The sequence below is a fragment of the Erithacus rubecula genome, assembly GCF_903797595.1.
Source record: "Erithacus rubecula genome assembly, chromosome: 5".
Taxonomy (NCBI): Eukaryota; Metazoa; Chordata; class Aves; order Passeriformes; family Muscicapidae; genus Erithacus; species Erithacus rubecula.
Window position 1 is genome coordinate 68388479 of NC_136687.1, and position 16036 is coordinate 68404514.

The following is a 16036-nucleotide window of genomic DNA, read 5'->3' on the forward strand; positions in this document are numbered from 1 at the left end:
TCATTTTCTTATCTAGTACTGTTCTGCTGAATGGTGCCAGAAACTATGCTCTCCCAAAGCCTTCCCCCTGTCCTGGCTCACTCACAAGGCTACACTCCGTGTAATAATCAGCCAAACTCCATCAGTAACTGTTCCTGAGAGTGCAGTAACTTGCCTTCAGCATTTTGCTTTTAAGCTCCAGAGTTGTGCTCAGATTTATTCACTCTGACAATGCTGTTTAGTTATGACCTTGTTAGCTAGGTATGAGCAATGCTTGCAGAGCAGGAAACCTAGCAAAGCAGCCCCCTCTTCACAGGTCTGCACAACTGGTCGTGGATGTTGTTCAGCAGAAACACAAAGCATGGAGGTGCTTCAGCCTGTCTCACTTCCCTGGGATTTTATCAGAACTCATGGCAAAACATGGTGCAAGCTCTCCAGCATCTAAGCCAAGGTAACTCTAAATGTTCATCTTGACTATCTTGAATCTTAATCCCTAGTCATGATTAAACAGACATTGTGTATCTGTGCAAAGAACAGATATTGCAATACTTGCTTGTACTGAAAGCAACTGCAGGAGCAGGTACTACAGATAGTCTGTATTTGTTAGTGTTAAAAAAGAAGTGATGACTTTTAGCACAGACTAACTGTTCGGCTCTCCTGGAATGCAGTGCAAATATAACAGGATAGCAGCCAAATAGTCTCAATACTGGTGGTAGAGCCTTCTGCATCACCTACTCAGCAGCTCTGGGTTGTGTTTTGCTCAGAGGTTTAAAATGCTGGGTTGTTACCGTTCCTGAAGACAATATTTTTTCTGAACAGAAATCATTCAACAACATTCACAGAGGTTTTAACAACTGTACTTTTGACTTTGTACTTTGTGCAATACTGCTGCATATTTGTGACCCATCTCCTTTTCATCTAGTTCGAAACTGGCTTTTCCCTTTAGATGAGCGTCTCTGAGTCTGTATTCTCTAGCTAACAAACTGAAATTAATTTAGTAGTGACTAAAAAGGAAAACTCTATTTCACGTTCATTTAATCTACTTATCGGTGCTATAATGTTATGAGAACAAATTTTCACTGTCACTCCAAACCCCTGCAAAGAAAACTGAGTATTAACTACAACATACCAAAATATCCTATTAATATTGCCACCACACATTGCACTACAAAACAATGCCCCCCACACAAAATCCCAACCAACCAGAATGATCCTGGTTGAATGATCCTTCCATCCGTGCTCTGTGGTAAAGGCTGAGTGTTGACATGCCCGGTGGCTGGGCTGTAAATAAAGGCTGACCCATCAGGAGCTCAGCACGCAGAAGCAGACCTTGCCTGTGTGCTGGAGAACAGCGTTCACCCGCTTGCTTCTCCTGTCACTGCTAAGCTGTTACCTTGAAACAATGCGCTGCCATTCTGTGCGTCTGCTCCTGTCCTACAGCAATGATATGCCCAAATCTAGGATTTTTACAGCCAGCTTTTTCATAAGGATCAGAGGAAGCTGGATTGAGGCTTGTGCAAACACCATCTGCCGTATCTTATCGGAAAAGCTTCCCTCCCTGCTGACACACAAGGGAAGGTGCTCTAAAGTTCCTGGGAGGTATAGATGGGGCAGGCTGGCACTGCTGCTAGCCAGAGACTGCCCAAAAACACCTTGACTGAGAATGCAGCAATGTGATGGGACACTCTCTGGCTCATGCTAACCTTCCGTGTGTTTGAATGACAGACACTTCAAGTTGAGCTCCTCAGAGACCTCAGGCGACCAGAGTTGTGCTGTTTGCTCCAAGGACCAGAGGAGTGCAGAGCCCTGACCCCTCAGAAGGTGCCCACTGCAGGTCAGTGACCCTCCCCATATGAAAACAACAAACCCCAATGTCTTTACTGCTCTGTCCCCAACACAGTTATTTGCAAAGCGGTATCCTTGGAACTGTAACACCATCACATGGGGTCAAACATTCAGCTCTTATAAAAGTGCCCAGCACCAGCACTTCCATCATTCACACCAGCAGCATGGCTGAATCCTCTAAGTCCTTCAAAGGGAACTGAATGACATTTTAAATAGTAAAGGTTTTAGGCAGTACCACATGGGCTCCACTGTGTTTTCAGGAGAATAAATGTCAATGCATTAAAAGACTGATTACCTTTCTTTAGAAAGCTCAAGGAAGATTCTGGAACTACATTTATTTTAAGTAACAAAGTAAATTAGTTGGTGCATTACAGCATTCACAAAACCCACACTGCTCAAGGGAAGTGATAAATTCATGACTGTGCAGTTTCCTCTATGTGAGTAGTATCCTTTTGTTATTTAAAAAAAAGAAAAGGAAAGGGAAATGAATGATAGTGGGCTCTCTCAGGAAAAGGATTTCATTATTGCTTTTGACTTCTGCCAGTAAGACAGTTTGCACTGTGCTGCCTACATGCAGCAGCACTTTTAACCTTGCATAAAAGAGACAGCCTTCAGTCTAAAATGAGACAAATTTCGTGTCTACAACCACCGGGGTCTTAATATACAGGTGAAACAGTGTCAAGGCACTGGTCACAACCAAAATGTTTCTCTTTGATCCCTTCCAGCAAACCACAGTAATCAGCTGAATGGCCTCATCTCACCCACGGGAGTTTCTCATGCCATGCTGAAAATTGGAACTGAGTCTTACCACTTACTGGGATAACAAGTGAGTAAAGTCATGGGTTTAAAACACTTGTCTGTAGATGTAAAGGTTTGGGTGATTCCTAAATTGCACTTATTCCCCAGATTTTAAGCAGTCGTTCTCTAGTCTCCCAGAGTAACAGTGTCTGTTTTTTCCGGACTAAACTCAAAGTAGTCATTTATTAGAGCACCCCCGAAGTTCCCACATAAACTCCCCTCTCCCTGTGAGGAGTCCCCAAATTCTGCACGAGGTCTGAGCATGAATAACTGCAGGAGGCACAAGCAATGCTGATTTACAGAACAGCAACTCTAAGGCAATGGGGAGCGAACTTCATCTACTGCAATTCCTGCCTTAGGAACCACATCTGCCTAGAAGAGGAAGCAGAACTGGAGAGTATGCTTTACTCCTGAGGAAATGCAAAACTCATTGCCTGGTACTCACAGAATTGATTATTCCCTTAAGTGCTTGGAATCCTCCAGTGACAGGGAAGACTTGCTCTTTCACATCAGCAATTTTTTCCAGCTTTGGAGAGAAAATGCATGCAAACAAATGAGTCATCTGGCAAACTGAATTCCTCACACTGCTTTACACCCTTAACATTTGAGTGGATGTCTAAAAGCAGCCCCCATCACCTCTGTGTGGAGAAGGAAACTTTAGCACTCTCTCATGGCTGAGTGTTTTCTAACTGGAGGACTTACCACAGCCAACTGCAGCTAACAAAAGAGTGGCTCGTCATCCTGGCAAGCACCACACTGAAGAAACCTTCTAGGGCCTGTATCTTGGCAGTGATTTTGTACCTCTGTCCAGAATTACTTTCCCTGTTTGCCCTGCCTTTCACTAAAACCCCTCTCTCTGCATCTTCTGCAGGAATAAACTTTTCATGTACCTCCACTGAAGCCACTTTGACAGAGCAGGAGTAGCTACAGCCTTCAGAAGGACACATAAATTCTGCAGCTTTTCAAGGAAGGACATGAATCCCGTGTTCTTTTCCTTATCTCAAGACTGCTACATATACGCTGCTTGAATCTTCTCCACAGCTCCTCTGTTCCCTGACCAAGCTGCCATTCCAACGACAGGGGCTTGCCTGCACCCTCTTGCTGGCAGCTCCTAGTGAACCAGGGGATTTCCAACGGGTCTCCTTGGCAGTAAGCACGACACCCACATGTTCTGTTTATCTACATACACATCTGAGTGTGTTTCCTGAGCCAGAGAAGACATCACGCTGCCTAATGTAAGTAAAATTAAATTTCTGTACTACTTAACTCTGTAAAATCCTGGGTTGAGGTACTGCCTAGTGCTCTAAAACAGGAACATTCTTATTCTTACCTGCTCTTGTTCAAAATCCTGGACACCAACGCAGTAAACTCTCGCTCCGAGCTCTCTGGATTTCCTTGCCTGTGGCAGCACAGAGCAGAGAAATAAGCATTTTTAATGGAACAGGCAGCACCCAAACTCTGCAGAGCATGACATGTATCTGCACTCGTGCTCACCTCTTTCTCTGCGTACAAGGGAATCTGCCCATCCAGCTTGCCATCAGTCAGTGCAATGATGATACTAGAGAACCGCGAGGCTCCTTGATTCTCAATTTGCATATTGGCCTGAAAGCAGCAAATTATCCACCTTAAAAAGCTACACCCAAACTTCCAACCATGATGCATCTTCTAAGCATCCAACACAACATCTGAAATAACAGCCTCATCCTCAAACCTCTGTCTCATGGCAATCCTCCTCTGCCTGCCTTGAACTCGCTGCCAGCAGGGAAACCCCTCATCAGTCCTTCCCAGCCACCACTGAGCCCATCTCCAAAGCACTGGGGTCACTGACCAACACGCAGTTCTTCCAGGACTGATCTCTTCAAATCCACTGTTAGCATTTCCTTTACTACTCCCCAGATTTCAAATGCAGTCAGTAGGTTCCAAGATACATAAATAATGGCTTAAATCTATTTCTTATTTTTTTTAATAGCAACAATATTCCCTTTGCCTGGCTTTTCAGTACACACATCCTGGCTATAAACATGGCTCTACAATCACAGGGGAAGAACTGATTTGTCTGTAACAATGAAAGCTTAGATCTTTACCTTCAGGGCCAGGGCTTTCATCAAAAGTACATTATTTGAACAAAGAAAAATATAAGCAGCTGGGAAGTCCATAATTAAGAGAGTCCAAAATGAAGAGCATTTGCCTCCAGACCCTGCTCTGTGCAGGAAGCTCTCCCCAAGGGGAGAGCTCTGGAATGCACAGCCAGCCTGCAGCCCTACCGAGCTGTATGACTATGTACCATGCCACTGGGATGCTGGGTGAGCTCTGAGATCCACAGCATAGACCCATGCTCTCAGAGTAGGGGATAGTCAGAGAAATTCCATGTGGCCAGCTGCTGTCATCTTCTGCACTCTGGCATTTGCAGAGCGTCTGGGCAACCCCAGGACCTCTCAGGCAACCAGAAGGATTTCAGCATGAGGTTTACAATCAATCTATGTGTGTTACAGGTTATTACTCAAAGGGTGAGAACAGAGGATGTGCTGATTGCAAGAAGAAGAGCAAAACCTACCTGTTTTAGTCCTTCATGTATGTATGTCTCACCTGCTGGTATCACCTCCTCCAGATCCTTTAGACCTTTCTTGATTTTCTCTCTGCGAATGAAAAAAAGGTAAGAGATTGTTTGTGTGACCTGAAGTGTGGAAAGGGTATAATTTACAAATTGAAAAAAGGGATTTCTCCTCAAAGAAACTGAAATGAAAAGCTGTAAATTAGGGCCTTTAGTTATAGGATCCCACATGGAGGCAGACTGTGCACTCATGACAGAAGTGGCGCTGCAGGAATAAGTATTTCAGACCTATGTGACACAATACGCCTCAGAGTCAAAAAGCCAGAATCAAGGAAAATGTTCAGGCGGAGCAGATATTGCCAAGAGGCGGCAAAGCCTCAGCATTACACAGCCCAGTGGAAATTCTGTTGCATTAGGTCTATTTTGCTACTTTAAAACAACTTTTCTTCCAATCACACTGCAAAGAAGAAAACCCTTAAAACAGCAGGTGTATTTCAGCCATCTTCCAGACCAATATGAAGGAATGTAATCACATAGAACTCAACTTCAATAATTAAAACCTTTGCCCTGATGAAAAAATCAATAGGCAAATGCAGCATTTGCCAGACATCTTTTGTGCCCATGGGAAAAGAGTAGGATTTGAGGATAGGTTTTTTTGATGGTCACAACCTTTTTGTGCGACTTTCCATAAGACATCTCACAGAGGTCCACAGCTCACTTAAATTTAACGGGAGAATACATCTGCACCATGATTTTTCACAAGCAGCACAGCAGATCCACCTGCAAGATGCTCACCAAGTATGGGGCTGAAAGGGGAGAAGTCTATAGACTGCAGCACAGGAATTATTTCCAGTGAAATCAGCTCAAGTGGGGGCAACAAAAGCAGAGAGACTACTGAAAGAATCAAATCCAAAGGGTCTTCATTATTCTGTGAACATGGTTTCAGCCAAGTCCATGGGATGTCATGCTAGGAAAGGATAAGCAAAAACTAAGAAGGGGCAAAATTTGGGCCAGAATATATAGAACACTGTGACAAATGTAGGTGAGAAAGAGGAACCCAGCAGGGGTGAGGAGATGGAGGGAAAATACATCACAGCATGCGTGAAAGCTTTCCTTAGGCCAGACCAAATGAGAAAGAATGCATATGCCACACTGCCTGAATGCCACCCACTCGTCATTTGTTCCACGGATGGGCTTCCTCTATGTTTAGCAGCTCTGTTCCAAAGTACAATCCATTGCTGGAATAAGCTCCCCATCACAGGATCCACTGATACAACCCGGGAGGGGAGGGAGTAAAAGAGATATGCGGCATTGAATGTATGGAAGGGAACAAGTTATGTAAGATAATACAATCTGTTTGATCCAAATATTTTACATGCAGCATCTATAGAAACAACTTGCAAGTGATTATGTATGAACGCAGATTATAAACCACGGAGTTGGTGCTTGCCAGAAATGAGTGGCAGCACATCACAGGCGTTAGTGCTTTGCTGCCAAGAAACAAGCAGTAACTCAAGTCCCAGTTTTCTGAAACAGATTTCATTTTGCAAAAATAGCTTTTGTACAATCAGTTCGGTTTTATTTATCTGCCATGTCTTGTGACCCGGTCACACAGCAATCTCTGGTGTTGCCAGGCCTCTGCCTACGAGGCGTTCCATGAAAACCTTAGGTAGCGTGAGCTTTTTTAGCTGCATTTAATCAGGCACCATCTCTTGCCCTCAGGGCACAGCTGCACTAGACAGACCCAGCCAGATGTGAACTAGCTCCCCGCATTCCCCAAGCAGGTCTTGGTCTGGATGTCAGGTCAGGATGGTTGCAGGATGTAAGGCCCCAGAACCAGCAGGAGAGGGGGGCTCCACTCCAAAACTCACCCCTGGCTGGTGTGAAGGCCGGGCACGGGAGCTCGTGCCAGCCTGCGCTGTCCTGCACAAGGGGACTCAGCAGCTACCCAGCCACAGCACTCAGGACCCCCCTTCGGCTCCTCAGTGCTCTCACAACTTCCCCTTCTCTAGTTACTGTAAGGCTGTTTCCCACGGAAATCCCAGGGGAAGTTCTGCTTGTGTAACTCATCAGTACCACGACAGTCTAGGCTCAGCCGAGGCACATGGACACCCCGCGTTGCAGCCTGGGAACACTAACGAAGGCCGAGGGCCACTGCCTTCGTGCGGCAAGTCAGAAAAGGGAGAGAGGTGGAAGAGGCAAACAGCACCAGCAACTTGCAGCCTGTCTGTGTTTGGGCTGAATAAGTGCAATTTAATATCCTTTACCCACTCAGCATATGCACTGCAGCCCATTTCTGTGTTTCAGCACAGGCACAACTAATTTTTAGTAGCTACCCTGTCTGCTCTCTCTCTAAGATGTGTAACTGCCTCAGACAGCTATTCCAGCAGCAGCCAGGCAAACACAGCTGTTAGTATCCATGCAGGTTCCAGAACGAGTGTTCCTAGCTCCTCTGAGTGTGGGACAGTAATCTGTATGCTTTCCCCCTGTATTGAAGTGCTGGAATCTTGAATTGTATCTCAATGTGATGAGCATATAAGCGCTGGCAGGAGATGGTGGCTCTCACTGAGCATGTATTTATGGTGAGGCCATGTGCTGCAAGGCAACGGGCTTATCCCTAACAAACAAAGGCAAACCAAAACAGGTACTTGGGGTTTGCTGCTAAGAAGGAGGTGCAGTAAACAGGAAAACACACACACGTGGCAGCGAAACCTAAAGGGGAAGTGTTCCTTGACAAAAAGAGGGGTGGCTCCATCTCTGACGAGGCGAACTGTTGTACTGCGGGAAGGAAACCCTGCATGAGCCTCCTCAGATGCATCGTTTGGAGGAGCCTTATGCCTTCTAGGCCTTTTAAATACTACAGAGGCTTGACTCACTTATAGTAATTACTGTGCTTCAAGCTTGGAGCCTCCCACAAGGCTCCAGATGCGAACCACATCCGTGGCCAGCTCTGCAGCCAGCAGAACGCACTCCTGCAGATGGGTCTGTTTTGGCAAGCTGCCTTGGACCCAACGCAGGGCAGCTCACGTGGCCGAGGCCCCAAATGTGTCCATGACTTACACGTCCCTGTGAAACCAGGAGCAGTCAGTGCACTGCTGCGTCAGGGACAAGGACAGGCCATGTACCAGGTTCTCAAGTGTCCTACATTTCCACCCTCACTAACACAACCTCTGTTTGTCTCCAGCAGGAGTTTTACCCTGGCAGAGCCAGCAGGGCTCATCCTGGCCACTGGCACCAGTCAGTGCTGCCAAAGCAGGCTCACAGAAACCTGGACTGCTGCTGGCCAGCTGGCCAAAAGAGAACAAAGGCAACATTGTGCCAGCTGGATGGTATTCCTGAGGGTACCCACTGTCCCAAACCACTCACTTTCCAACAGTGACCACAAAGGTAAGTGCACCAATCTTTTGTTTGCCACTTATTACACAGTGTCCAGCTCAACCTCACAAACGTGTGTCTCAAATGGGCTTTAACCAGTGCAAGAAGGCTTTTCAACCTGGGAGCTGTTATTATTATATGGATTTATTACAGCTCTGTGTGTACTGTGATTAACAATGACTTCTCTTTACAGAGTTAGTCACAGCACTGCTCACACTCACAAAATATTTGGGAATCTGGGGGCTTTGGTGCTCTGCTGTGGCCTTCTTTATATCCACAGCAGTATTGTGCAGTAAACCCAGCAAGAATTTGTGCAAACAATCAGAAGCCTACAGCTTTCCAAACAAAAAATTCTGCCCCTACTTTGATCTAACTGCTGGGAAGAAATTGTGGTTTCCTGACATTGGGCATTAGCAAGTAAGCCAGGGCAAAAACATGCCTGCAAGTCTGAAGTGCACATAACAAACCAAGGCCATAATATCCCATAATCACCCTCACTAACACCCATCCCCAGAACTGCAGTGTGCTTAGCATCCTTATCTTCTGTTGGGAGCAATGACAGCCTCCGTTTTTTCCTTCTGCTGACTCCTTTAATATTTAAAAGGACAGCTGCTCCAACTGTATCTATCCATCCTTGCCTATGTACATATGGCCACAGTTACCAGTCTCCTTCTCCTTTCTCCTCATAATTGCCCCTGAACAAGCAGGGTGCCACTTTGCTTCCCCTGACACACTCACGAGAGCATAAGCCAGCCCAGAACTAGAGACAGGTCCTGCAAGGGAACCCACTAGAAGTGCAGTGGTGCTTCCTGTGGTTTCCACAAGGCTTCTGAGAAAAACGCAAATCTGTCTGTGGCTCCAAGTGTGCCAGAGACGCCATAAAAAAGGCTCTTGTGTCCCTGTGGCAGGGTTCCAGCATCCTGCCCAGCATTTCAAGTGCTCTACATGCTATCAGCGCTGCCTCTCAGGCCTGATAAGGAACAGGCCACTGACAGCCGACTGAAATGGAGAGAAAGGATCTCATTGACTTCAGCAGGCCTCAAACAGACTCCAGTGTCCTCTCCTGACCCCTCTCAAGCCATCTGGAAAAAGTGCTCATAAACTTGTCTCTGCCCACAGACAGCAGATCCAATAGCCCAGTCCAGATGGGGGGAAGTGCCTGTTTGCAAGACAGACCACTTTTTAAATGCTGCAACAGGACAGGCTCAAAACTGAGTTTTTAGACATCTCAGATGTCAGCTGCATTTCTGTAGCATGACACGTGCCTGTTGCGAGTGGCAGGTCTTTTCAGGAAGTCCTGTACTTGTTGTTATGTATTGTTTAAAACAAACAAACCCACAACAGAACTAATTACAGCATGCCACTTTTTTGCATTGAGCCTATTAACAGGAGCAGAAAGGATGGACCACCTCACTTCCACCCTGCTACAGTCTATGGAGTGATTCCCAAATGCTGTATCCACATGTTCAAAACTCAGAAGGTTCTGCACCGCAGTAGCTTCTGCACAGAAGGGAGAGAGCAGAGATCGTGTTGGTTTTGAAAAGGCTGAGAGGACACAGAAGGATTCTGACAGCAGTGCCACTGTCCTCTGCTCAGAGTGCTTGCTCCACATGACCATTTCCCAATTTCTGTGAGTTCGGTAATTATTTTTGCAATATTCTCTTCTCTACCTGTTTCTCCCCCTTCTGTTTCCCCCCCACCCATCCTTCAGCAATCATAGCTGCAAATCCTCACTTGCTTTAGAAATCATCAGAGTGAGCAGCCTTGAATTCCAGTGCCTTTGAAACCATGCACTGAAAGTTCAGGCACACCTGTACATCACAGTAGTGCCCGAAAGATCTCACACCCTTCAAGAGGCATCAACCTCACTGTATAAAACAGGCCCTGAAGTCCAGACTAGGAAATACAACACAAAATGCCTACCTTATGTGAGAATGTGAGAAACATTTATTTACGACTTTATGCTTTTCCTAGACATGAAAAAATCCTGACAGCCATTCTATAGATGCTGCTTTACAAAAGCAAAGGGAACAATCATTCTCGCACTGGGCCAAGGGACATGCAGAGTCATACGGAGACAAAAACACTACCGGCCAGCTTTTCTTCAAAGCAGTGGCAGAGCTAACATCAGGGATTTGTTTCCCATCATTCCTCTCCTCCCTTTTTTATGAGGCTACCCAGGCATATGGTCACAAAATTGAACCAGCTCTGTGGGGAGGCTTCATGACTGGTCACCACTTGGAGATATCGGTCATTGTTCCGTACCTGCTTCTGCTCCTCTGACTCAGCAAGGGCGGAGGGAGGGAGGGAGGGAGGGAGGGAGGGAGGGAGGGAGGGAGGGAGGGAGGGAGGGAGGGAGGGAGGGAGGGAGGGAGGGAGGGAGGGAGGGAGGGAGGGAGGGAGGGAGGGAGGGAGGGAGGGAGGGAGGGAGGGAGGGAGGGAGGGAGGGAGGGAGGCAATTAAAAAGCAGTGCACTGACCTGTCTCCAGTTAGTGGCATAATGACATGTGCCTGGGTGGAAAACACGATGAACGACAGTCTCATCTTGGGGCTTTAGGAAAGGGAAAGAAAGCAAAAACACATTTCAGATAAACATACAGATGCACAACGTTTCATCCACTTACTCAGGTCTCATTCACGCGATCTTTATTCTCCAGCTTCCTAGGAACGTCCTTTTGAACTACATCCCCAAAATGAGGAGTTAAAGCACTTCTGCCCAGCCTCTCCTTACCAGGTGCTGGGGAAACAAAGCAGCAGCATTATTGCTCTCTCTCACGACTAGTCTCCAGTGATGTGGCCAGCCCAGGCACGGAAGGTAAGGCACATCCTATGGAACTGGCGGGGCCTCTGGTGCAACACCACAGCAGGGACAGCACTCGGGCCCCTCTTGCTCCCCTGGGTACCAACCAGCCACTTTTCCCATGTCTGAAACTGACACCCACAGTTTCCCCTTCTGTTCACCACGACACCGTGTCTTATTTTCAACTCTTTTTAAGTTTATCAGATCCTGTCACAGAAGCAGTGTATACGGACTGTCTCAGCCCCAAGACAGCAGCCTGCAGGGTGTTCCAGAGTGAGACCGGCTTCGTCTCTCTCACCAGAGAGTTGTGACACTTGAAAACTCCTTCCCTAAAAGCATCCAGAGAAATGCCAATGCTGTATCAATTGATTTTATTCAGGAATTCCATCTTTTTTTTTTTTTAATTTGTTTTTCAGAAGGTCGCCTGTCTCTTTGCACAAGGCTACACGGAATCTTATCTAATGAGCAGTGGAAAATGGGAGTTGGCTGATGCTCTGGAGGCCAAGACAGGAATTTTGCCAAGGTAAGTTGTAACATTTCTCCTGGATGATTTCAAATTTTATTCATCACAGTTTTAATATACTCACCAACTTTGTAATTTACTATAGATGAGTATCAGCATTAATTACTCAGGTTGCTTTAGTAAGAACTTAACACTGGAAAAGCTGAATGACCATATGTTTTTAGTTTACTGATGTCAATGATGCAACTTAAAATTATTGACATCGAGGGAATGTAAGTACTGCAAGTCTGCCCGGAACTGCCCAGACTTTGGATTTCAAACCCAGGCTTGCAGTCTGCCTATAATGGCTCTGCATACCAGAATCTCAGAGGCTCTACGTTTAACCGGAACTGAAACCCAGGGATTATCACCCTTCTGAGCCACCAAACAAAACCAATCCCCACCTCTGGTAACTGCATCACTGCACTACCAATTTCTGCAAGGCCTCCCTGCTGGAGCTGCACCCCCACATGCAGTACCCTCCAGGTTATGTTTCACCCCGCTTTTCTCCAGGATCCCCACAGAACCCTTCTCTCCAAAGCCAGCCCGTCCATGCCCCCACTGTGAGCATCAGGACCCTGGGGTGGGAATGCAGCCAGCCCTCCACACAAGTGTTGCAAGAGGGAGTGTCACTTGGCTGGAGAAGATGCTGAACTGAAACATTTCCACTGAACTCCTTCCACTGTCTCGGGAGGGGCAAATATTCTACCACCGACCGAAACAAGTCCTGCTTTGGTATAGAGCGCTCTCTTTTTTCCTCCTTTTTTTTTTTTTTTTTTTTTTTTTTTTTGTAATTCCAGAGTTCTCAAAACAACTTTCTATGTAAGTTTACAGAAGATTTGCTTTTGACAAGACGAAAATAAGCAATATTTAATCATAAAAGCCTAATGTATCCTTTTTTTAGCAAGCCAAGATTACAGCTGCACTCTGTGCTTGGTTTTCCTCAGCAAAAACTACCACATCATCTCTTCCTGTGTGTGGTGGGGGATTCCTTCAGTTTATTCTGGATTTTGGTGTAGGGTTTTTTAAAGCAAAGCACTGCAGTCCTCAGCTGTTTGCACAGAGCAGCCAGCTGGGATTTACAGCAGCTATTTCAAGAGGAGCTGGACTTGCCCCACAACACTGCAGACAGTAACAAAGTTGATTATATGTAAGTATCTCAGCATGATTATTTGTAACAAATGCACTGTTAACACCGCTCTCTTCCTTTTGACGGGCACTATATATTTACACCTGTGTTTACATGTGCTCAAGGCTGTTTCTTTATGCACATCTCCAAACACGGAATTTGAGCAGTACCCCATCAGAATATATGGTATATTGAAAAGGAAATTTAAAAAACCATCAAATTGCATCGGAGAGTAATTTAAGAGGTTGAGTATTTAAAGACACATATAGTCACCTTTTTGCTGAGCTCTAAGCACAAGAAAATAAAGTAAAAGTTTCCAATATTTTCCAGCAATTTGGGTCCTAGAAGCTAAACTTTTAATGTGTTTGTGGAACGCTTCCTCTGAGCTTGCAAAAGCACGGGGGCTGGTGTGGGAGGGGGGTTATCACAGCCCGGAATTACCCCAGCATCACCACGGCTGTCACAAGCAGCACCACGCACCTCACAAATCTTTCTGTCAGCTGATGTACAAAATCAAATATCTCTCGCCAGTTCGTCGCCACGCTCCCAGACCTAGAAGGGAAAAACCGGAGCACATCAGCTGCCTGATCTGCGATGACATCAGGGAGAAAGTGACAATATTCGCGGCTCTACACACCTCGAAGTACCGCCAGCCCTCGCTGATAAGTTTGTGGTCCGGACCCCGCTCCCCCCTCGCCCCGAGCACGATCGCGGCCGCCCAACTTCCCCGCACAAACCCGGCCGCAGCGGGCCGGGCGGCAAATGCCGCCGCCGCCGCTCGCTTTTCCAGCCCCTCCGGCCGCAAACGCGCCTCCGCTGGGAGAACTTCCAAGGGCCCCTCTCCACATCCCCTCAGGAGGTCCGGCCAGGATTCCCGAACTTCCCGCCGAGCCCCTCTCGATGCGTGTCCCGCCGCTTCCCCTCACAGCCCCCCATCCGCGCGCGCGGCGCCTCAGATCCCCTCGCGCCCCCTCACAGCTCCTCGCGCCCCCTCAGAGCCCCGCGCGCTCCCTCAGAGCGCCTCGCGCCCCCTCAGAGCCCCGCGCGCTCCCTCAGAGCGCCTCGCGCCCCCTCAGAGCCCCTCGCGCCCCCTCAGTGCGCCTCGCGCCCCCCGCGCGCCCCCTCCTCGCCCCTCGCGCCCCCCGCGCACGCTCCCTCAGTGCGCCTCGCGCCCCCCGCGCGCCCCCTCCTCGCCCCTCGCGCCCCCCGCGCACGCTCCCTCAGTGCGCCTCGCGCCCCCTCAGAGCCCCTCGCGCCGCCCCTCAGCCCCAAGCAGCGCCCGAACAAAAGCAGCGCCGCCGCCCCCCCAATCCCCCATGGCGGCGATTCCCCCATCCCCGCTCCCGGCTCCCTCCCCGCTTACTTGTCCAACACGAAGTACATATCGAAAGCTCCGTGGCACGACGGCTCGCCCGCAGCCGGCGCGGCGCCGGCGGGCAGCGGCGGCAGCAGCAGCAGCGGCAGCAGCAGTAAGGGCACGGCCCCGGCCATGGAGCCTGCGGGCGGCGGAAAGCGCAGACGGGCGCCGCCGTCCTGCCGCTCGCCGGAGTGGCCGCCCCTCTCCGCCGCTACCGCGGCTGGCCCGGCCCGGCCCGGCCCGGCCCTGCCTCCCTCCCTCTCTTCCTCCCTCCCTCCCTCCCTCCCTCCCTCCCCGCAGCGGCGGCGGCGGCGGCGGCGGCTGGGGCGGGGGACAGGGCGGGCGGGCTCGCACCGCCCCCGCTCGCCCGGCCGTGCGTCCCCGTGGCGTCCCCTCATCCGCGGCAGGCGCGCTCCGCTCCGCGCTGCTGCTGCCAGCGCTGCACGCGTGCCAGACAGCAAGCCCCAAATTAACGCGGGCTTGAGGGGGCTTGGGGGTTGCACAAACGCCACGGAATTGTGATTTGGAAACAGGAGAAGCCCCGTCCTAACCGTGATCGTGTGTCTCCCACAGGCTGTGCAGGTGAAACTGACTGCACTAGGAATCTTGCTCTTCCCTCCGCGGGAGGAGATGGGGAAGTCGGTCATCCTGCTTGAGAGTTTCCCTTCCATCTCACTTCATCCCCGTTCCTGCTGTCTGTGGACGGCTCGCTGTGGCCACAGCACTCTGGCCTGACACATCCGTGTCACAGTGCCTTCTCCGTGCCGGTCCTAACGCCAAGCCTCCCTGTGATGCAAGCTGGAAACTTTACCAAAGCCTGTGGACCGGCAGTGAATAACATCAGCCAGGGATCTGGCTCTCAAAGTTCTTAATGCCCTGGAGCTAGTAAGGCCAAAGGGTAAGCAAGCGGTGTTTTACAGTCTCCGTGGATACACAAAACATGGAAGATTAAGGACAGAGCAGCCTGGGCTTTGCCAAAGACCCAGCCAAAAGAAAGGCTGTGCAGAGGCGTGTGAGACAACAGAGGAAGCTTGCCTGAGCTTCCCAAAACCAGCTGCACTCCAGCTTTCCAAGCTGCACAAGGCCACCCCAAGCCCCAGGAGCACTCGCCTTGCCTGGGAATATGTGTCATGTTATCCAGATGTTGGAAATCTTGCTTCAAGAGCATGTGACCCAGTGTTTGGAGCGACCTCCACTGCCAGTTCACTCTTTGCTTGTTTCCACGTGTGTGAATTCCTCTTTTAGCCTGTGGTTCCTGCTGAAGAAGCAGATAAATCACGGCTGTTGTGCTGGAATGGCTGGCCAAGAGGGAGATAGGCACGTAGCACGTACAGGACAGGGGCTCATGGCTGTTTGGCTTCATTCACACGAGGGCTGGAGCCTCCTTTCCTGGTTCCCAGAACCGGTTTGCTGATGCTTGGCTCTCTCCCCACCCTCTTCCAGGGGGACCAGGGAGAAACCGCCCTTAGTCACTTAAGACAGAGCTCTTAAAACGACACAGCTCCAATGCAAGCCAGCAGTAGAGGCAGAAGTTTTCACGTGGACAGTGGATGTGCAAATGAACACAAATTCACTGCCAAGGTTTCCTGCAGAGAAAGTAGTAAACAGAGCAGCTTACAGCACCTTTGGGGTTACACAGCTCCCTGCTTCATCTCCAGCACTTGCAGATGATTTCCCCACATGTTGTCTCTCTCAACATC

At 48.9% G+C, this 16036-nt stretch overlaps 1 protein-coding gene across 1 annotated transcript in view; it reads right to left on the reverse strand.

Annotated features, from left to right (window-relative positions):
- Nucleotides 1–14624, reverse strand: part of ANTXR2 (ANTXR cell adhesion molecule 2) — a 72958-nt gene extending 58334 nt beyond the window's left edge. The window contains exons 1-7 of the mRNA XM_079305507.1: nucleotides 14343–14624; nucleotides 13460–13531; nucleotides 11028–11099; nucleotides 5177–5258; nucleotides 4117–4224; nucleotides 3953–4021; nucleotides 3068–3148 (exon numbers count right to left, since the gene is read on the reverse strand). Of these exons, the coding sequence (XP_079161633.1) occupies nucleotides 3068–3148; nucleotides 3953–4021; nucleotides 4117–4224; nucleotides 5177–5258; nucleotides 11028–11099; nucleotides 13460–13531; nucleotides 14343–14470 (612 nt within the window). The 5' untranslated portion in view covers nucleotides 14471–14624. The remainder of the gene's footprint in view (nucleotides 1–3067; nucleotides 3149–3952; nucleotides 4022–4116; nucleotides 4225–5176; nucleotides 5259–11027; nucleotides 11100–13459; nucleotides 13532–14342) is intronic.
- Nucleotides 14625–16036: the final 1412 nt, after the last annotated feature.